Below are 21,882 nucleotides of genomic sequence, written 5' to 3'. Positions count from 1 at the left end.
TATGTTATATATTATATTAGTGGTGAGTTACTCGGGGTGGTGACCAAATTCTGCTACGGGAAAAAGACTGTAAGTATTAAAAAGTAAGACCAAGGTTGAGCCCATTATGGTAAAGCAGTTTGAAGTGATCTTTTTCCCTCTTTTTTTTTTGTTAACATGTTGGAATAGTCAATAATTATTAATTTACATCACATTTATCAGAACAAATCTTTCTTGCTTTTTGAAGATTCAGGACAGTACTGTGCTCTAGCAACCAAGAAGAAAAGCCACTTAAAAGTGAAACCTCACATGCTGAAGCACAAATGTGTGATAGTGAGTGAACACCTACAAATTCTTCTTCCAGCTTTCCAATGTGCTTATAACTATTATGTCTGTATTTTATACATCATCTTCATTGCCTGTTGTTCAAGACACTTACAGATCTTCACTGGCTGTGAATTTACCAATTCTGTGCCCCATAACAAACCTAAGGTTCCACAGTGGTGTAAATGTTTAGGAAAAAATAAATGTTGGCATATTTGCCAAAGATAAGACTACATAGAAGAATGGTGTGGCTTAAATGTGTTTGAGTGACTAGCAAAGCAGGAGTCAGTAACACTCAAGATAATAAGAAATGTAAGTTTACAGAAACACTAATCAAAAAACATGTGTTTATAGAGAAACTCTCATGTTAAATCCACAAGATGGTGGTAGCTTTTCACGTGCATGTGTGACAATCTGGAAAAAACTAAAATGAATGGTCACACAGCACACAGGGAGGAAAACTTTAACTTCCCATCCATCTACTACAATGTGTAGTCTTCAACTGCAAGGTATTTCACCAAAGTAAGATTTCACAAGGTGAGAAATGTCCTTGAACACTTTCTTGTAAAACTCCATAAAAATGAGGGGAGAAGAAGAAAAACAAAACAGAACAAAAACAAAACCACACACACCCCCCACAACGTGACTGGTGCAAGACAGAAGGACAAGGGACAAACAGTGACACCCCAGCACAGATGAAGAAACAAAGTGCTGACAGCAGCAGCAGGTCCTCCAACACAAGCACCACAGAACATGAGGATAAAACACTGACAGTCAGAGCAAGGAAAGAAGTTACACAGGCCACCATCACAGAAGAGAGGAAAAGACTTTCCAAGGTCTCTGCACTCTTCCATCTTAGCTAAAAGGATGAGTCCAAATTAGGATTAGCAACCACAAACACTCCTTGTTTTAGAGCAGAGGAGTCCCAGGCACACAGACACCTATCCCTTCAAGTAAGAACAAGTTAATGCAGTTTGTAGCATAAAGTATTACAGAAAGAAAGAAAAGAGGGAAAAAAAAAAAGATTAAAAAACAACTATGAGATTCATCAATTGTGACAGTCTAATAGTACTCATATCTAGGTATTAAATATAGCTCTCATGTACTTCTAAATAGTACTATGGGAAATGGTATCTTTCCATGAGCAGTCACTAAAATCTCTAAAACATAAGAGCCATCAGCAGGCCCTGTAGAGATCAAACCTATACTAGTCCTTCTGTGCAGCTCTGAAGCTAGAGGGTCTATTTTAAGATACTGGAAGGGAAAAGAAGAGCACAGGAAAAGAGAAAATGAGAATGTGAAAAGAGAGAAGCTATATATGCAAGAACTGGAGGAGGTGGTGAAGAACTGAAGCACTGATTATCATTGCAGCATCATGCCTTAAACATACCTGTGCAATTTTTTCTATTCCAGTTAGTAATTTGTGTTAATTCACCTACACTGCCCATGGCATTTAATTCTGCAGCCAGAGACTTCAATTTTCTCACCTAAGGACAGAAGTGGCACTGTAACCTAGATCAGTCTGCTCTGTCTACAGTGTACACTGGAAGGAGTGTGGCAACCCTACTAGGTCTTCTGATGGGAGGTAGAAACCCCACACAGCAACAGCCAAAAAAAACTATTAATGCACTTAGCTACAGCTAAGTCCTGGCTAACAACAGCTGAGATAAAAGGCTGTGCAGGCAGGAAGAGATGTCTGTCAAAGAGGCTGGGCACAAGCAGCAACCTGGCAAGAAGCTGCTATAAGGAGAGACATAGAAATCTTGGAAGGATCAGATCAACCCCAAGGCAATGTAGCTAGCTGTGTCCCCCCAAAGAAGGGAGAAAGAACAGATTTTTAAGGCACACCTTGTCACATATTCATTCATTCTTTAACAGCCACATGCTAAATAACCATATTCAGAGTCATCTCTGCGTCATGCCCTACATGTTGGCTTACAGTAATTGCTACAATTCACCTTTATCTGTATTGCAAGGCTCTGTGCTGTGCAGCAGGTGCTAAACCCCAGACCTTCATCAGCCTCTTGGTGCAGAAAAGTCTTGCAACTTAGGTGGAATTTTACTCTTTGACATAGTTGAATCTGGCTCTATTTATATATTAATAGACTTTACCATACTTTATTGGCAGATGCTGTATTTTACTGCTTTCCTGCAATGAGATGTCCAAACCTAGTATTTTTGCATATGGAATGACATCACTTGGGGTGATCCATCCAGCATCTACCGCACAGTGATGGAGTCTATATCACTAATCTGCTCTGAAGCTCTGTATGGCCTGTGATGGGATTGGAAGGCATCACGCTGCAGTTACAAACAGCTCATAGCCTGTATTAACTTGGGTTTCAGCACCACTGGTAGCACAGAGGGATTAGAGGACTTCTTTTTTTTAACCACAATATTTTTAATGTCCCTTCTTAACCTAGCTGCTTGTCAATAAATAAGTCCTTCTACACACACCTAACCTTTTGAAACAGCAGCCATGATGTCAAGGTTGCATGAAGCAGCAGGAAAGAGTTGCTTAGAAAACCCAGCCCAAATGGTCTCACAGCATCCTCACGGTCCAACAGCAGGAAACAGAGACAGCTTTCAGCTCATTTGGAAGGAACCAGGGCAGGAAGTTTTTGTCCTGACTGGTTCCAGCCTCAGTGGAAGTGTAAAGCTACAAGAGCAAATAAGGTGAGTCATGATACACCACAGGAGCACAGAGGTCTGAGATCAGATGGGGGAGAACTACAGTTGTCTTGGTCACCCTTTCATTAACCTTTCCCTGCAAGGCCCAGCACAACTCTGAGAGTTTCCCTGCAGACATCAGCTCACAGCCCAATGCACCTTCTCAGAAAACAGGTCTGTTGTTTCCTCAAAGACACTGCTCCAGTCAGGCACAGCTGCTGGGCAGCTCAGGAACTGCCTAAGAGATTGTTACTCTCAATGAGAAACACTTCTCAGAGGACTGAACATAAAAGGAATTTAAAATAGCTATTGTGTTGTAACAGAAGTTGTCTTCATAAGTGCCATTCAAAAAACAAGCAAAGGTGCTTTCTACCCTGGAAGACAGAAACATGCTTGTGGAACAGCCATGGCTGTTCCCCTTTTCATAAAGCACTGTCTTCTTGGCATTCTGTCAAGTATGCTCCTGTTTGCATCCCTGGCTCCGTCACAAGTTCAAATCATAGTCCATCATAATCCCAGTAATTAGACACAAGTTAGTTTGTTTTCAGTATATCCAAAAATATCATCTAGCTGTCCAAAGTATTCCCAGCATTTCATTGTATATGCATTTCTGGGTTAAAAGTCAAAGTCATTTTAGCAAGGTTCCAGTAATTTGTGTAATTTTTGTTCCAGCTCTGTTTACTGGATAAACATTAAAATAGCGCAGAGCAGTGCAAAACTGACATTCACAGCCTGCTTTCAAAGACACCAGCAGCTTATCTAGAAGCTGGAGATACCAAACACAAAACACAGATAGATACCTGGAAAACAGCTCGTGGCTGCTGTGACTCCAGAGGCACCACACACTTCATGCAGCAAGGCCCATGCCGCCCAGCTGAACCAGCCCCTCCTAGAACAAATGTTCCTTGTGCTCAGACACAGCTGCTACACATGTGAAAACAAACACCCCAAATCTCTGACAGAGTAAATGGACCATCTCCCTTCAAATGTTAATGTGTAACATGGAGCCTTGTATGTGACAGACCAGCAATGAACACATTTGCTTTCTAAACCACACAGAACAGACCATGTACTTTTCCACACGCTTTAGGCTGACCATATTGTGAATAGTTCTTGTTTCACCATGTGCCTGAAGTTACTGTAACCCAGCAATAAGCAATACTGTTAACTCTGTGTTTATCACGCAGCTCAGACTGCCCAGATCCATAATGGATATAACGTGAGAACAGTGGAGTTGGGAAAAAGAGGAGCAGTTTATATAGACAGTACTCCCTCTTTTACCACAACATACACTCTTTCCATAATTTCAGCCTCCTGATGTATTTTTCCCCAACATAAACTACATCCTACGCCAAAGTCAGGGAAAGCACTACTAAGTATAAAACACAGTTAACTTCCAGCCTAGAAGTTGGTGGCTTGCTATCGATTAGTACATTTTTTCCATCACCAGGCCTGAAGCAATGCATTGACCTCAAAGAGCTCTGACGGGCTAACAAAGCAAAGGAACAGCTATAATTGTGAGCCAGAGTTTCTATCAATTAATATACTTCTTGTATGCTTAAAAAGGCAGAAGATTTGAATCCCAAAAGGTTCTGGCTTCTGGATAATTGTTTAACTATTCTATACAACCCTTACAAACCTGCTTTCCAAAAGCACCAAAATCCTGTACACAACAATACCCAGAAAACACAAGAGGGGCAGCAAAATCAGTATATATTCAGAGGAAAAATGAAATTATGGCAGCCACTCCCGCTCACCGCACACAAGGGAGCTCTGGTACAAACAAAGCCGGGAGCTACAAGAGGTACAGGTAGTTCAATGGATAGTCCAAGGACTCTGCTGCCAATCCAAGGTGGCATTCTCTTCCTTCCCTCTGACAAACATGTTTAATATTAAATATTAAAAGGCCCAAGATACATAAAGAGCAGATGCCCAGAGTCCAAGGTATATGCGAGCCTCAGAGCACAGACGGCGTTCATTCCCCAGGTGACATGCAGATCAGGCTCTTTGGCAGGGCTGTGAATAGGACATTAAAAGATTTAGAACTAAAACTCTGCAAGAGACTAGCAGAGGAAAATACATATGCACCTTCTACAATATAACTAACACTACTATACTTGTGAGAGCATGTACATACAGCTGAAAATGAAGTCAAGATGTACATTTCTTTGGTATAAGCACATGTAACGTGCTTCATCTATAATAGCATTAGTGCCACCAGCTCAAAGAGCTGGGAAGTCATCAGGAAAGTAACAGACTCAAGTGCGCTCTGACTGCCTTGACAGAAGCCAGCTATTTCAAACTAAACAATATGAGTCTTTTAAACTTGCAGTAACAAACTTACTCGTACACAACTTTGATAAGGCGGCCTTGAAGTAAGTAGATCTTGTACCAAGGCTAAAGGAGCGGCTGGCAACAGACCCACCCTCATCTTTCCGAGCCATCTAATCAACTTACAGGGGCACTACATTTCACACGTGATTCTGAGAGAAGTTTCAAGCCCAGAGGATGGATAATGTTTCTTTCTTCCCGGTACACTGGTTACATTTCCTGATTGCAATTCTTAAGTGTCAATTCCTATTTCCTTGGTGCCACCACGTGGCAAAAACATGTATTACCAGTGACCATGCAAAAGCCACTTCCAGTCCATTCTCAAGAGAGGCCACACATCCTGCCATGGCTGATCACTGAAAGGCAATGGCACTTTACATGTGTTTGTAGGCAAATATGAATGCTGTGTTTCACTTTCAGATATTACAAAGGCTAATTTACACAAAATAGTCTAAAAATAATCAATAGCCAAAGATCATAGGCATTTTGTAACTGCTGCACCATCCTCACGTTTGAAAGGAGCATCTTATCATCCATGTGAAACACAGAACAAGGGGTGTTAAAAAAGCTGAAGTGATTAAGTTGTTGGTTTTTTTTTCACTGCAACATACAGTGAATATTCACATATCAACACTAAACATATTACCCTTGAAGTAGCTAGATTTAAAACCATGACACAGATAGTTACTTGTGGCTTTTCTTGGGTTTGGGTTTGTTTGGGTTTTGTTGGGGTTATTTTGGTTGTTTTGGTTTGGTTTTGAGTTTTGGTTTGTTTGGTTTTGTTGTTGTTGGGATTGTTTTGTTGGTTGTAGTTGTGGTTTTGTTTTTCGTTTGGTTATTTGGTTTTGGCTTTAAGCTGTCCTTGTAGATCCTGAGAAGGCATATATTTTTAAGAATGCATTTGAATCAGGTCTATCATTATCAAGAAGTACATCAATGTCTCCTTGCCAGCTTACAGAAGCTTCAAAGAGAAAGGACACCAGATGAGCTGGATCTAGCCAAATCTAGTATAAGAGCCCAGCAGAGGACAAACATTCATTTCATTTCCACCTCCCACAGCTATGCAGGGTAACACAGACAAAGGAGACAGAAGAGCTGACTGCTAGGAACTAGACTGTACACATTTATGTTCCCAAGGGACAAGAAGCCAGATAAAAAAGCCACTCAATCCTGTTACTCCCTTCCCTGTGCTATACAGATGCAATGTCAGGGACTGTACAGAAAAAGTTGCAGGTGCTGGCTACACATCTTGTCACCCATCAGGAACACCTCTACCCACACATACACAAAGGTACCACCACTATGAATTCATTAATAACCCTTGCTGTGCAATCTGACCAGCATCAGGAAAAGAGGAATATCACACTTTTCTAAGACACTCTGAGCTTTTTCCTAGCCTGACAAGCATGGATACCAGTGGGTGACAGTAAAGGATTAGCAGTCATCTGAGGTAGCTGGATGAGTAGCTACTCAACAGCAAAGAAGCAAAAGTCCTTAGAGGCAATGTTAGCAACTGTAAAAAAACGTTTAACCCACTCTAGTTTAACCAGTTATTATGCCTCAGTTGAGCAAGTCACCTACAACACATGCAAAAATAGCCTTTCACAACTTCAAGGTAAACATATTAGCATAAGGATTATCATGGATTCAAAGCCAACATGTTTAATCACTGCCACAAGTCAAGTACACACGCATAGTTACCACAGCTCAACTGATGTGCGATAGCCTGAGCTATGTTCATGCCCTAACAGTCTGTGACTGTTTAATAAAGAAAGATTTTTGAAGCTCAAACTGTCAGTTTGAAATTGCATCATGGCAGTCTTGCATCACAGTGAGAAGACAGAAGTGGTTATGACAAAACAGGACGTTCTTCAGAAGACCATAACCGAAGGGCACATAGGTCTATGAAGAAGTGAACAAACAGCTTGGTTCTCCAACAGAAGGATCGCCAGCACATTCAATATCAAGAGTGAAAACCATTTTGTAACATTGGAAAGACAGGATGCTATTGCAAAGCCACAACAGGCAGCAAAGCAGTAACCCTACTCACATCACTGGGACTTGAAAAGAAAGAAGCAGATTTACTTTTGCCAAGTAAAAAAGACACATACCTTTGCACATGTGCTTTGCACATACCTTGGCCCACACCTCTAGTTTTCATCAGTAACCTATCCTTTTTTTTTTTTTTTGCCAGGCCCCGATAAAGCAGCACAGCAGGTAACTTTCATTCCTAGAACTGTTCAGAGGGTCTGGACCACTGCTGTGCATCCTACTGAGATGCAGCAAAGGCTTCTGCTTGTGCGTGCTTTGGTATATTAGCATTTAAGTTCCGCTCTGGAGCAGCATAATGCATCTGTGCTGGATAGTATCAAACAAAGCCACAATTCTAATCTTCCTCACTTGATCTGTGTGGGACAGAAGCACAATACACAGACCCTGAATTCACTCGAGGAAAGAACAACCCTTTTCCTGTGCTTCACAGTTTTAAGCCATTGTTGGACAAAATGCAAATATATGAGGTCATGGCTCTAGATTCTCAAGAACTAGAGATGGAGAGGAAAAAATTGTTCCCCAACAGACAAGGTGCAAGGAGACTCCACAGAAATTTGCATATAGTTGCATCTGGTCAGTTAACAACAGTTTTTGCAGACATATATTTACACACTAAAGTCTTCTGAAAAAAAACCACCAATCCTGTTCTCCTTCAGCAGTGCAGGCATGTAAGTTTATGTGCATCCTTTAGCTAGCCAAGGAGAACAGTTCAGTGGATGAAGCAAGAGGCTGTGAGCCAAGAATAGTTCTAATCCTGTTGTGACTGGGAAGTTAACCTGAGTCTGCCTCTCCCCATGCGTAAAATGGGGATAATTAATCCTCACTTAACCATGTAAATTAAATAATGTTGCGACAGTGCTGCAAGTGCCACATATTAATTAATACCTAGGTAATAAAAAGGAAAGAGGCAAAATTGGAGCACTTCGCTACTTACCTGCAAGTCGGAGGTTGTGCCACAATTTTAAAAGACGAGATATTTGCTGCTTGGAAGATGAGACCCTAAATTATCATCCAGTCTTAGAAAGATTTCTCTCTCTCTCTCTCGCCCCCATATGCACAGGAACCATCAAGCACGAGAACCAGGCACACATCATTCTGCATTTCATCTCTCCTCTTTGCAACACAGCAAGCTGAGATTAACTAAGGAAACGCCATAAACAAACACCTATAACCAAAGGTAAGGCAAACATAGTGGGAAGATCCATACCTTGAACACCTTCCAGAAGCAGATCAACTCCCTTTCTATAAAAGCTGAGGGCAGCTTCATAATTTTCTTCCTCCTCTTTCTTTAGGGCCAGTTTTATCAACTCGCCTGCTTTCTCCAAGTAATCTTGTTTGCCAGGCTTGGGTTTTAAGCTTCCAGTAAACAAACTATGGCTTTCCCTTTCTCCTTCGGGTTTGCTCCACTCCTGCTCAGGTGCCAGCGTGCTTTGTACTGGGGGCTCAGAAGTAAGACAAAGGCCGACAGCTCTACTGGGAGAACTCTGGTTGGATGCCATGCCATCATCTAACTCAGCAAGAGAGTCTACATCAACTGTCAGAGAGATGAGGTCACTGTCACTGGAGAAGCCTGAAAAAGTGCAGTCAGAAAGACAACCATTACTCTAAATTTCTCACGTACCTTAGGAACCTCCAAAATTTTTTATCCCATCCAAAAATTTTAGCTTTCTTCTCAATCATGCAGCTTCCTAAGACTTTGTGCACAGAAATTCCCTGCATGTAAAGCTGTCTTGAAAATTAGTACCTATGGAAATATGGTTTATAAGTTAGCTACAAACTCCACAGAGCAATTAGTCTTCATTTTAATACTGGGAATGAAAAGACCAGCATCTAAAACCCAACTTGAACTTTCAAAGCCTGCACACGGTTGGGCTCCAGGAAAGTTACTCAGCGTGAGTGCTATTAGAAAAAAAAATACCAGTCAGCAGGAGCCAGATTACTGTTGCAAGAAATTCCAACATGCTTGTTTAGTAAGATAAAGCATCCCCAAAACAGTAAATTCGTAGCTTGAATTAACACAGGGTTACTGTCAGCTTATGCATCATGCAGAACTCTCACTCACATCTACCATGTATACTCTTCTTTCATTGCTAACACATGGTAAAACGAACTAGCTTACATCTTTTTCACTGAAATTTCAGCTAACACACTTTATTTTACATTTGCCATAAGCTAAAAGCATATATACTTACTGCAAGCTGACCTTCAGTGACTAAACCACAGTAACTTAGCAGGGTTATTTGGAAATAAATGTCAAGAAAGATATTTTATATGTACACCATCTCATTCTGTAAGGATGATCATCCATGAAAAGTGTTCAATCATAATTATGACTTTCTAATAATTTAAATTCCATAAATGTAGGGGAAACAACTTCTAGATCTCACCTCCACATTCCGATTGGCTTGTAAGCGTCACATCATCAAGCCCACTTAAATCCTTTCGAACTGAAAAGGAAAAGAATGACAAAAATGTTTCTGACATCCTTTTGTACAACAGATTATATGTTCGCTTGCCATCAAAATGAAAGGGCATGACCCTGCTACAGGTACAAATACATAACATGAAACTGCTCTTTGACTGGCTATCAGAGATATCCATTTGGTAATACACCATTAAAATTGTGAGAGTGGTGTTAGATTTGTCGTTTCTCATTGCCTCTAAGATTAAAAAACAAAACACAGGTGCTTGCTTAGGGGGTCTAATTCAAACCTGAGCACTTCAATTCACCTAATTTCAATAGCAGCAGTACTTTAATCCCTATCTCTCACTGCTCTGACGATTTACAGCTAAGGAGACTTAAAACATGAGAGCCTTCAAAGCTGGGACCTACACACCAAGAAGAAGAAAAAAAGCAGCTTTCAGTCTCAAAAAATGTCATCCCAGAATAGTACCCTGCATCAGCCATATGGAGCGAGCCTCGAATTTGGCAGTGCCACCTGGATATCAAGTAGCAGTTTGTTTTATCACCTTGGAACATGTACCCACTGAGACAATAAAATAGGCAATGAGGTCAAGACATTAAGCTGTTTGGACACACAGTAAATCCTGAGCTAAAACCTGTTTTCTTTTGTGTTATCAACAGAGTCAAAAGTTTATCAGGTAAAGTGTTCTGAGTGTTCTAAAGTAGCAAGGAGCTCAATCAAAGGCAACTAACTCAAACTTTCTTTTTGATTTTGCAACTCTAGAGTTAGAGGAAGCTTACAATTTATGGAAGAGGAATGAGAAGGTACTGTAGAAATACTGCCTTTCTAAAAGCTAGAAGCTCCTTCACTGTGATTTAGAGGAAAAATACAGGAAGGAGTACAGATTGCCAGCCACTCTCTTTGTCTGAAAAGCAAGGGACAGTGATGCTTAGTGAAACAAGGCTACTTGAGAGGAGGGTACAGGGTGCACAGAAGAGAATGCTCCTGATCTTTTCAGGGGAGGGACATAAAGCTAAGTGTCCACACAAAGAAAACTGCCTGTGTAGCCCCAAGTCCTGCAAGAAACAAAGCAAACTCACAACAGAACAGTTGCAGAAAGACAGAAGATTCGTTAATTAGTATATTAATAATGAGCTGTTCACCTGCCCAATTTAGGGCCAGCAATATCAAATTTGGGTGCCGAGGACTGAGAATTTATGAAACAACGTTCAGAGGAGTGAAGTTGTTTTGTTCCGTGAAGAGAAATTGCTGGCTAGGGGATGTATGGGTGCAAGCAGAGCTGACTGACGGACAAAGGGTGCACATAATGAATGGGAAGGCCAGGGGGTTGTGGGAAGGGTGTGCTGGCCACCCACACTAGATGAGATAGAGCACATCCACACAGTAGATTTCAGACAGACCCAAGCTCCCCTCCTTGCAGTCTAAACAAAATCACATTTGCACTTCTCTTGCAGCCAGCTTGACCAGAAGCTGTATGAACACAGCAAGCATGGCAGAGAGCTTGAGCTAATAAACTTTGCTTAAGGGGAGGTTCAGAGCCTCCACTCTAAGCGTATGCTTATTTCTGGGAAGATAACGTGAACATGGTAAAACAGAAAGATGGGGGGAAAAAAGAATGGAAAAAAAAAATATCTTCCCAGTGAATTTCTCTAAAGAATTTGGTGATTTGTATAGAAAGACTTGTGGAGAGAAGTTGTATGTATGAATATTATTTCACGTACACAGAGAAGACGACAGAGTGACTATTTGTCAGGAATATTAGATGAGTATAATGTTGCTGAAATTGAATGTGAATTCCTATACTTGTCTCTGCCTTGTGCAATTTCACCAGGTATATGAGGAGCAAAAGAAGTTTCCAAAAATTGGTGGAAAGCCTGAGTAACCCGGCTGCTTGAAAAGTGGGTTCCCCTGAAAACATGAACTGCCAAACTGCTTTTACAAGCAAGATAGTTATTGCTTATTGTGGTACAAAAACATTTCTACTATCATCAGTTTGTATCTTCTACCATTAATGGGCACACCTTCTGCTGAGTGAACTTTGTCTGAAAAGAACAGATAAAAGTGAGAAAACACAACCCACCCTTATAAGCAAACAACAGCACCTGTCGAGGAATGGGTTTGGTTCTCCTCAGCACAACAGCCTGAAGGAGCAACACCCACCTGGAGGCCCTTGAACGTTCACAACAACTAACAAGTGAACGAGTCACAGTTAACTACGATAATCAGACTGGGAAAAATTAGATGCAGGCAGGATGCCCTGAGGAGAGGCAGGGAGAGGACTCAGAGTCGAGTGTTTCCACTGCCATCTAGAGGCCTTAAAGACAGATGTCTCCTTGTCTCCCTGGTCTCCTCCCCGTCCAAAATTTGGTTTCAAACGTAAGAAAGTACGAGCTGGAAGACAGACAGGTTTTTAGAAAAGACAACTCCACAGAAGTTACATTCAGTATCTGGAAATCCTGTGCTCATAGTGGTTGCAAGTCTCCTCTAAAAACACTCCAAGCAGTTCAGAAGAAGAGCATCAAAGATTTTTTCTAATTTACAGCATTTTTTTCTTCTCATTATTTTATTTCACATAAAGGAAAGGTTTTCTTCTAAAAATGAGGCCCTTGTGAATAAAGAATAGAAATGTTCACATTAAGGATTTTTAGGGGCATTTTTTCTTTTATAGGGCACAGTGTAAAAAGTGAGTGCATTGTCAGAATCTGGAATGTTACCTTTCACTGAAATAGTACCTCTTTAACACTATTTACCAGTATTTAATTACAGAGGGTAGTTGTGATAAACACCTCTACACCTTTCCCTTCACAGAATTAAATATTCTGGGGGGCAGTAGTTCATTAACATCATAGAAGATACTACCAAACAAAACGCAAAACTCGCTGCCCATGTAGAATGTATTACACAACTAAGCACAAAGTAGTTTTATCAAAGCAAGTTCTATGCCAGGAAAAAAAAAAAAAAAAAGGAAAAAAAAAAGGAAGTTAAGTAGTTGAGGAAAAAAAACCCTCCCAAATAAGCTTAATAAGTGTTTGCATAATAATGGGTATTTATACATGAGTGTAAAATGGTTTCAAAGAAAAACTTGAAGGGTTAGAAAATAATTTTTAGCAGTTATAAGGACCCAACAGAACTCAGAAAGAAGTATCTAAAAAATTGCATGGAACTCCACAGATGATTTTATGCAGAGATTCTTAAGTTAACTCAGCCTCCAGGGGCAAGCAAGAAGCTCTAGCAGAGTATTTGGGCTGACTGACCCTACCTTAGAGCTATACTATTATTTAGCTGAAGTGAAGTGCCTCTAAAATTGTTCTACATGTGGTATCCAGGTCAGCATAGACATCTTTACACTGTGTGAAGGAAATGCAATTATAAGAAAAGGAAAAAACCCTCCACTGGCATAGCAGAACCACAAAACTTAAGTTAGGAAGTTAAGGAAGGGATTTCTAGTTTTCAATTGAACGCAGCCCACACTGGTTCTAACACACAACCTCTCGGACTTTCAAGAATAGTTCTTTTCAGGAAACAACAACTGCTAGCATTTTTTACTTAAGAGACTTAAACAACTTGCTTATCTACCTGAGCTCTGCAGTAGACTTTAACATTCACCACTCCCTTATGTTCAATCCAGAAGACAAACTTTTAAATTATGATACTAACTCTCTTCTGGATTTTACTAAGCACTGCAAGCTTAGTGATACTTGGAGCATGAACAGCTAAATGAGAACCTTCCAAAATGAATAGGACTGTTCAAAACTTAGACCCATTTTTCATGCTCTAGGCAAATTCAGACAGTCCTCTTAGTATTTATTGATCAGCCTCAAAATGGTTTTAAAGTTCTCTGCAAATTATTACAGGTTGAGACTTGGATCATGATTAGCACTGAACACTACCATGCTGTTTGCCCAACTTTTTGGAAACAGGCAGGATTATCTACATTTAAATTAGAGGTTCAGCTCAGTACCAAAGCAGTTCTTTTTGAGCAACAGGATTCCTAGAATGGACTAGACAAACTCCCTGAAAACTTCATGCTATAGAAGCAAACTTCCAGCAGTGCAGACAGAGCTCTGCCGAGCCCAACTTCTGTTAATCCCAGTTCTGGCATTTCTGTCACATGAAGCAAACAGCAACTGGATCACAGAATCACAGAATGTTTGGGATTGGAAGGGACCTAGAAAGATCATCTAGTCCAATCCCCCTGCCAGAGCAGGAACACCCAGATGAGGTTACACAGGAAGGTGTCCAGGCAGGTTTTGAATGTCTCCAGAGAAGGAGACTCCACAACTCCCCTGGGCAGCCTGTTCCAGTGTCTGTCACTCTTACTGAGAAGAAGTTTCTTCTCATATTCAAGTGGAACCTCTTGTGTTCCAGTTTGCACCCATTGCCCTTTGTCTTATCATTGGCTGTCACCAAGAAGAGCCTGGCTCCATCCTCGTGACACTCACCCTTTACATATTCCTAAACATTAATGAGGTCACCCCTCAGTCTCCTCTTCTCCAAGCTAAAGAGCCACAGCTCCCTCAGCCTTTTTTGATACGGGAGATGCTCCACTCCCTTCATCATCTTTATGTCAATGCTCCTACAAATATGGCACTTGACATTTATGTGCTGCTTTAAAACAGAACATGCTACAAGGTTACATGAGAAAAGAAAGCAAACCTTCAGAGCTGCAGTCAGACAAGTTGTCAGTCAGAGAGTCAGACAAAGGCTCAACAGGACCAATCAATTCAGACCCATCGTGTACCTCACCACCCTGAAAAAAGAGAGAGAAAGGAATTAGTTAGCTGCTGTGCTCTATGGAAAGTCTCATTACATAGCAGTGACAGTAAAAATTAAATTTTCTAACCAGTGAATGCTCCATTACTTTACGGTTAATGCATTTAATTAAACTACATAAGCCTGCAATATTAAACAAGGACTTTTGGTTAGGCCATGTTTGGTTGCCACAGACTGTCCAGGTGTCTGAACAGTTACCCTGTGGCAGCTTCTGTGGTGAGTAACAAGGGTCCTGAACCATCCCAGCTGCAGCAGATCTGCCTGCAAACCTCCAGGTTTAAGAGGGAAAGAACAGTGATGCTCCTGCTCTCTTGTGGTACATACAGTCTGTGCCCTTCAGTGGTGTTGCCAAGCTCAGCAGGTCCCTCACGCAGGAGTGTTTGTCCATCAGACCAACGTCCCACCCATGACCACTATCTGCGGTTCAGTTGCAGGTGAGACTGGACAAACATGGAAGATAAGGCCATCTCGGCATATAAGGAGGACATTATTCCCTCCCAAGCCTGGAAGGAATCAAAGGTAAATGAAATAACAACAGGAACAATTGATTGCATTGGAAAGCACCTAGATGTTTGTTTGTTTAAAGCTGCACGCTTTCCAGGCAACTTTAACAGAAACTGCACCATTTCCAGGGCAGTGTTACAAATGGGCTTTGCTCAGTTGTCTTGAGCTGGCCCAGAGCACTTGTGCACTAGCCAGCCCATTTCTCTGGAGTCTATAGTACACAGATACACACAGCACTCTCTTCAATTGTTTCTAAGACTTCACTGTCCAGGTCTATCTCTCCATGGCTATTTGCACAAAAATCTGAAAAGTAACAAAACCACCCATGAGCTGAGCTGGTGACTGATCGAAACATAAGGTTTTCTTACAGGAAAACATGACACAACATCAGCTAACAATGAGCCTAACTTATTACACTCACATAACTCCCCTTGTAGGTGTGCTTGCTGCTATAAAAATCAACGCCTTTCTAGTTTTATTCATGGCCTTACAAAGCCAGAAAAAGTCCATTAGAAGCCTAAACCTAATATTTTTGTTAAGCAAAGGAAGAGAAAAGAGCTCTAAACAAATGCCCAAAACCAGAGAAGTATTTCCAAGAACTAAAAAAGTGCAAATATAAACAAACTGAAAAGTCAAATATCCTAACTCAGTCTCCCATTCGTTGTTGCCACCAAACCTTAAAGAAAATTATTTTAAGATTTTGAAGTGCTCTGCAATAACTGCATCATGAAAACAAACAAAGATTTTTAAGCTTTGCTGTAATTTTGCTTTTGCATATGTAACACTTAAATAAACTTGTCAATACACTTAAGTCCCATCTCAACCAGATATGCATTTTCTTAATTCCAGGGAGTTACTATCCTTATGCCTATGTGTTTGCAGAATGTTGGACGAAGCTACTGAAAATAAAAAGGTTTGAAGGAACTATTGAAAACAAACTGCTTCAGATGTAATAAAGAGGAAGTCTGGATCAACGTATTGTCATAAACTGCATTTTGGAGAGCGGTTCTTACAACACTGTACAATCAGCATGTTTGATTAGTTATATGCCAAATTTGTTGTCAAGGACCTGAATCAGTAACAGGCCGTAAGAAAACAGTCAAGACGGTCTTCCTTCCTTTGGTTTGAAACCATAAATACCTACATAAAATATAGAAACAGTGACAATATTTCTATAATTTCTCCACTGAACACCTGAAATTAACATCACTGGTTTTGCTCATCATTCAATAAACAAAAATTCCAAATCCCTTCACCTGAAGTTCCTGTAAAACTTTCCAACTTGTAGAGGTGTTGCACTGGATTTTTTTTAAAGCCACATTTCCAGAGTGAATAGAAAACTCCCAGTCACTGCACAAAGCATGTCAGATCAGCTCATTGTCACTCCACAGTTTACAAAGTAAAGCAGAATCAGCACTATACTTTATTCATATCAGTAAGAAGCAAACACTTCTGCAAATACTAACAAACCTTAAAAAACTCTTCAAGCTGTTTGCTGTTATAGAGAGCAGGGATATTAGCAGAAAACTGCAAGAGATCTTCAGCACATTGCCGTCTTTCTTCAATCACAGTTTCATCAAATCGCCCTGGAACAGACACACAGATTGACAGTTTTAGAAATAACTACACATTTATTCTGTAATAATAACCACCCCTAAAAGAAAAAGAGACAAAAGCAACCTTCTGGAGACAGTGCCCTGAGTCTATGGAAGTCACTCCAATGCTTCAGGAGAACATAGCACATCTTCAAGCTTCCTATTCTCAATTGTCCCTAGAGTCCCGTCTTCCACAATCCACTCGGATGATGAAAGCTGGCAGCTACGACAAGAATCCTTCGCCTTCTCGTTGTAAGAATATGTGAGGCAACACTCTTGATTAGTCAAGAGACAATAACGGATGTCCAGTGTTATCTAACAATAAATGATACATGCACAATTTGACAATATGCCAGTCAGTGTCAGCCTTGATTACAGCCCAAATCCTGTAAGGAGCTGAGCATTCTTCACGTATTCTCAAGAACAACTCACGACATGAGCAGATAGTAAATGAAGTATTGCTAAAAGCCTCCAAACAGCTCATCAGTTCCAAGGTGCCATGGATGGAGGAGACAGAGTGTAGGGGAGAAGGCGAAGCCCTGCTACCAGGCACCGACGCTTTCCTCTGAAGTAGCTCCTTGCGGACAGGGTCTCAGCTCCTCCTGAATTCAAGAGGTAAGCAGAGCCGGGAAGTAGCTCATTTACTAAAATGTGTGATCCTTCCCTTGTCCCTACCCAGCACCCAAGACATTCCAATTAGAAAAAAAAAGAAAAAAAAATTTAAAAACAATCCTACAGTTCACCTGAGAGATTTACTTCTCAGGAGAAAGAACCCTTGGATTGCTACCTTAAATTCACATTCTTCACAATTGCACACAATTTGTTTTAGCTTTTCATGTCAACATCACTTTGTTGTTGAAATAGTTACAAGTTTACAAAAGGAAAAGGGCAGAGGTTAACAGTAATAATTGGAGGAGAATAGAACAGATATTGGAACAGCTATACAGAGGGGAAAAAAAGGACTGGGAAGACAAGTTCAAGAAACGGTATTGCTATAACAGCATGACCAGAAAAATAAGAACCACCTGTGACAGCTCTGTGGCATTAACCTTTGAAGAGGACAAAAGAAAGACTGAATACAGAAGCAAAATTCATTTATACTCAGAGCAAGCAAAAAAATAATCCCAGAAGAAAATATCAAAGCAGGATTCTTTCCAGAAATTCTTCAAGTAAATAGTTCCTGCCCATGTGGTATCAGAAAAAAAAAGAAAATAAAACTAGAAAGACACACACATACTCACAAGATCACAAACAAAGCTTTCGGGGGTTATTTTTTTCATGAAAGGAAAGGAAAGATATTGTTGGGCTAATTTTCAGCTGGATCGGTTCCATGACTTGTTCACCCTGACCTTTCAGCTGTACAAACATGAGCAGCCGCACAAAAGAGCGAGCAACAAGCAAGCAGAAAGAAGGCAAAGGCAACGCCACCACGTGGGGTGGCAACGCTGAAATCAGGCTCTATTAAACCGCTCAGATTTCCTGTGTCTTCAGAGTAACACAGGGGGTGCGTTGGGGCTTCTGCTTCATTCCACGCCAAATAGGACATCATGAAAAAACAATTTTCCCTCAGCAAAGCACAGCAGCACGGGCCAGTTAAATGAATCTACCAAATAACATGAACGCTGTTATAATGAAACAGAAAATCAATTGCAAAGAAATAAACACTGAACAAGGCCAGAAACAGGCAACTTTTGCAAGTAATTCTGTAAGGTATTTGTCCTGGTTTCCCAGGGATCTTTCTCTCCCCGATCTACTCCACCATCAAACCAAATAAAAACTAATTTTCCTCATCTTCTCAATACTTCCCCTGGGCACCCGAGAGCACGTGTCAGGACTAGCACTTCCAGGCTGACCAGCACGTTCACCCATTGCCCAGGGGCCGCAAACCCGCGGGTATGAGCTGAGCCCGCCTGGTCCTGGCAGCACCACAGCTCACCCTCCTCTTCCTCAGCTGGCCTTTCAACAACATGCCAGAGATACCATCACATCTGCAACCGCTTCCCCTCTCAAATTCAGCTGATATTGGCCACATGAGTAGGAGGTTTGAGTTTCTGACAGCACAGTTACATCAGCCTCATTGTCTTAGGAAGCTGAGCTAAAAAAACCACAAACAAAACAAAACACCACACCACACAACATAAATAAAATACATGTTTGAACAGAGCCATTGGAACATTAGCTGCTGTCCCATTTTCCAGCTCATCAGCATCATGATACACTATTGGGACAACCACTTACAGAACTAGAGGACCTTGGGGGAAGGAAGAAGATGATTCTTATTGGTTTGTTCACCAACTACCTGGCATCTCGCTGGCAGTTTCATTGCCAGGCAGCCCTGCCTACCTCCCTTCTCCGCTCCCTTTTTTCATACTTTTAATCAATCTTGTATTGCTCAACACCTTCATTTTCATCCTTCTCAATCAGATGTTCAAAGGTGCTTAGCTACTCAGCTGACTTTTCAAATATTTCAATCATTAAGTATTCCTGCAACTCAATCAATGTTATTTCCAGTATTCTTTACATCTCTCAGACACATGGAAACTTCACTACAAGAATCACGTCTTTCCAGGTTTGTAGGAAGCATCCACTACAACTTTAGTGTATAACAAATACATAAGCATAGTTCTGCTATTCCTCCAGCAATGAAGCATTCAATATTTCTTATATACATGGACACCAAGTGTAAAATCCTGTAAAGAACAACAAAGCACCTAGCAAGGTTTGAGTTTATATTTCAGTTAGTTTCTCACAAGATTTCCAAATGTACACAACACCTAATTCTTAAATATGCTACTTCCTTTGCTATTTTCAAGTCCAAAAAGTATCCTTATCTGAGCTGCATAATGTTAATCATCTTTCTGACCCACTACTAGCAAGTTATCAATATCTGGGAGTCTTTTTAGTTTCTTTTTGTCAGGAGGCAGAGTATTTTTTTTTTTTTAGATTGGAATACATTTCTGCAGTTATAAACAAGAAATGCTGAGCACAGATTTACCAGTATTTTGGTAAAATGCCATGTACAGCCAACATACAGGAATCCTTAAAGCATCCAACAAAGAAAAGTAGTTTGAAAATACTGAAAAAAATTATGTTGATGAATGTTTGGGAAGGAGAGTAATCACTTCCCAGAAATAGGTATCATAATCGCTGCAATTCACATGAGCTTTAATGGCTGGATCTGTTAGGACATCTCAGATTCCCATGCTCTGTTGTAAGAGCATAAACATATATGTACTTGTACATTATAATGATCAAAAGATGTGGTGTAAAACATGCAATGAAGTTCAGTTCTGCAGACATGGCGAGTCTTTAGTGGCATGATATATGGAAGCACAGCGTGGCCCATTTGTTTTTAAATACCTCTCCGTTTTCCACACTATCTCCTGAAACTCTGATGCTGAACAAGTTGACAACAACTGCTGGCAATGCTGATTAGCAACTAATTTAAAAGCTGCAACAAGTGGAATATCACCACAGGGAAGAAACACTGCAGAAGTACTCCACTAAAGAGCTTGAAAACAAAAGACCTTATAGGCATGGTCCTTGCAGCTCACCATTAACTGAACCAGACGGAAAATAAGTTTGTCAAAAACTCAAAATCTAATAAGATTACATATTTCCTCCAGTATAAAAAGTACTACAACTGATCTGAAGATAAATGCTCTAAATTAAAAGAAAACACACAGAAGCTATTATGTGTGGAAGTCAGAAGAATACACAGTAACATTTTACGCTTTAAATAGAAAAATAATTCTTAAATTGAAGAGGCAGACATTTCCGCTCCTTTCAGCTGTGTATCAATCATTAAAATTTGTTTCTACATTACCTGCTCTTTCCTGTATTCTTTTGTGGCTCAGCTTCAGTCAAGTGTAGTGGATTTTGTTTAGGTTCCGTTTTAATTTCAGAGAGCTTTTTATAAATAACTACATTGCATATTTCTGTAGATTTCCTTCTCTTAAGATGTACATTGCGGTCACTTTTGTTGACGAAATACAATAGTAGAAGGACATCTTTCAGAGGGATTTCGCTCAACTCTTCCCTTGCTTCCAGAGTTAGTGTAAAAACAGCTAATTTGCATTTCTGGCAATTTAAAATTAGTTACTATATTAGAAGCCCATACTCTCTTCCACCCAGATTTTCTTTTCTTTTTACTCCTTTCTTTCCTCCCCTATGAATAGCTACCATATCTTCTACCTGAAATTATATTATGTTTTGCAAATCTTAGCTTTTTAAATAATTTGTCCAGTGAGCACTCTACTCTGTAAATCAGACATAAAAGCATCTCAGTATAAAACTAATCATACATTCTCTATTTAACCATTAGTGCACAAGTTCTGATGCAGCACCAAAATTTATCCCAACTTCATAAATAAGCAAAAATAAAAAGACATAAACACTGGATACAATGTAGCTGACATGAAAGACAATTCAAACTAGGAATTTTATCCAGCTCTGCACAGAGAACCATGAAATCAGAGTTCAGCTTCCTTGCCTCGCACTGAGCTGGTCCACATAACAAGGGGTTAAGCCAGAGGGTCCACCAAAGCTATAGGGGCAGATTGGAGGGTTATAAACTAACTTGGGCTCCTTTAAAGCCCCTCAGTGCCTGCCTACATGCATTAGTTATCAAGAATAAACACAGCCGCATGAAGTAGCAAAAATTACACATCTGTGGCAATATTTGGTCCTGAAACATCAGAATGAAAATTTGTGTTTTCCAGGCTGAGATTTTGCCTCTAAGGGAGTTTCACAGAGTGTCTCCGGCACCCAAGGCAAAAAAAGGGCAGCGAGCACACGCTGCCATGGTACCATAAACCCAGGCAGGATTACAGTGCTCTCACCTCAAGTAATGGGAAAAAGGTTGGCTAAACAACATCAGTTTTAGCACCTTGCAAACTGACAGGCTTGACTATCCCAAAGTAACAGTAAAGGCCAAAAAAAACTCACATCAAAAATGATAATACACTAAAAAAAGCAAAATACAAAAAATAAATATAAGGAAATGTTTTTTAAAACACCACTCGTATAATAAAAACCTAAAAAAGTAGAGAAAACACACACAAAACCAATGCTTACAAAAAGCACAAAAAAAGCTTATGCTAAATGCATGCAAAAACGTGAAAAATGGTTTTGCATATTCTTCCATGTGTAGCACATAGTCAACACGTCAACACACACCAAAAGCACACTAGACACTAAGACATGCTAAAACCATGGCACAGGGAAAA

At 40.3% G+C, this 21,882-nt stretch overlaps 1 protein-coding gene across 4 annotated transcripts in view; it reads right to left on the bottom strand.

The window, feature by feature from the left end:
- Nucleotides 1-21,882, bottom strand: part of RPS6KC1 (ribosomal protein S6 kinase C1) — an 89,884-nt gene that overhangs the window by 55,358 nt on the left and 12,644 nt on the right. For all 4 annotated transcript variants that reach the window (XM_080343054.1, XM_080343057.1, XM_080343055.1 and 1 more), the window contains 4 exons: nucleotides 16,530-16,645; nucleotides 14,439-14,532; nucleotides 9,744-9,803; nucleotides 8,564-8,926 (listed from right to left, as the gene is read on the bottom strand). In XM_080343054.1, the coding sequence (XP_080199180.1) occupies nucleotides 8,564-8,926; nucleotides 9,744-9,803; nucleotides 14,439-14,532; nucleotides 16,530-16,645 (633 nt within the window). The remainder of the gene's footprint in view (nucleotides 1-8,563; nucleotides 8,927-9,743; nucleotides 9,804-14,438; nucleotides 14,533-16,529; nucleotides 16,646-21,882) is intronic.

This window comes from Nesoenas mayeri (assembly GCF_963082525.1).
Source record: "Nesoenas mayeri genome assembly, chromosome: 3".
Taxonomy (NCBI): Eukaryota; Metazoa; Chordata; class Aves; order Columbiformes; family Columbidae; genus Nesoenas; species Nesoenas mayeri.
This window is presented reverse-complemented; position numbering and strand designations above follow the sequence as displayed.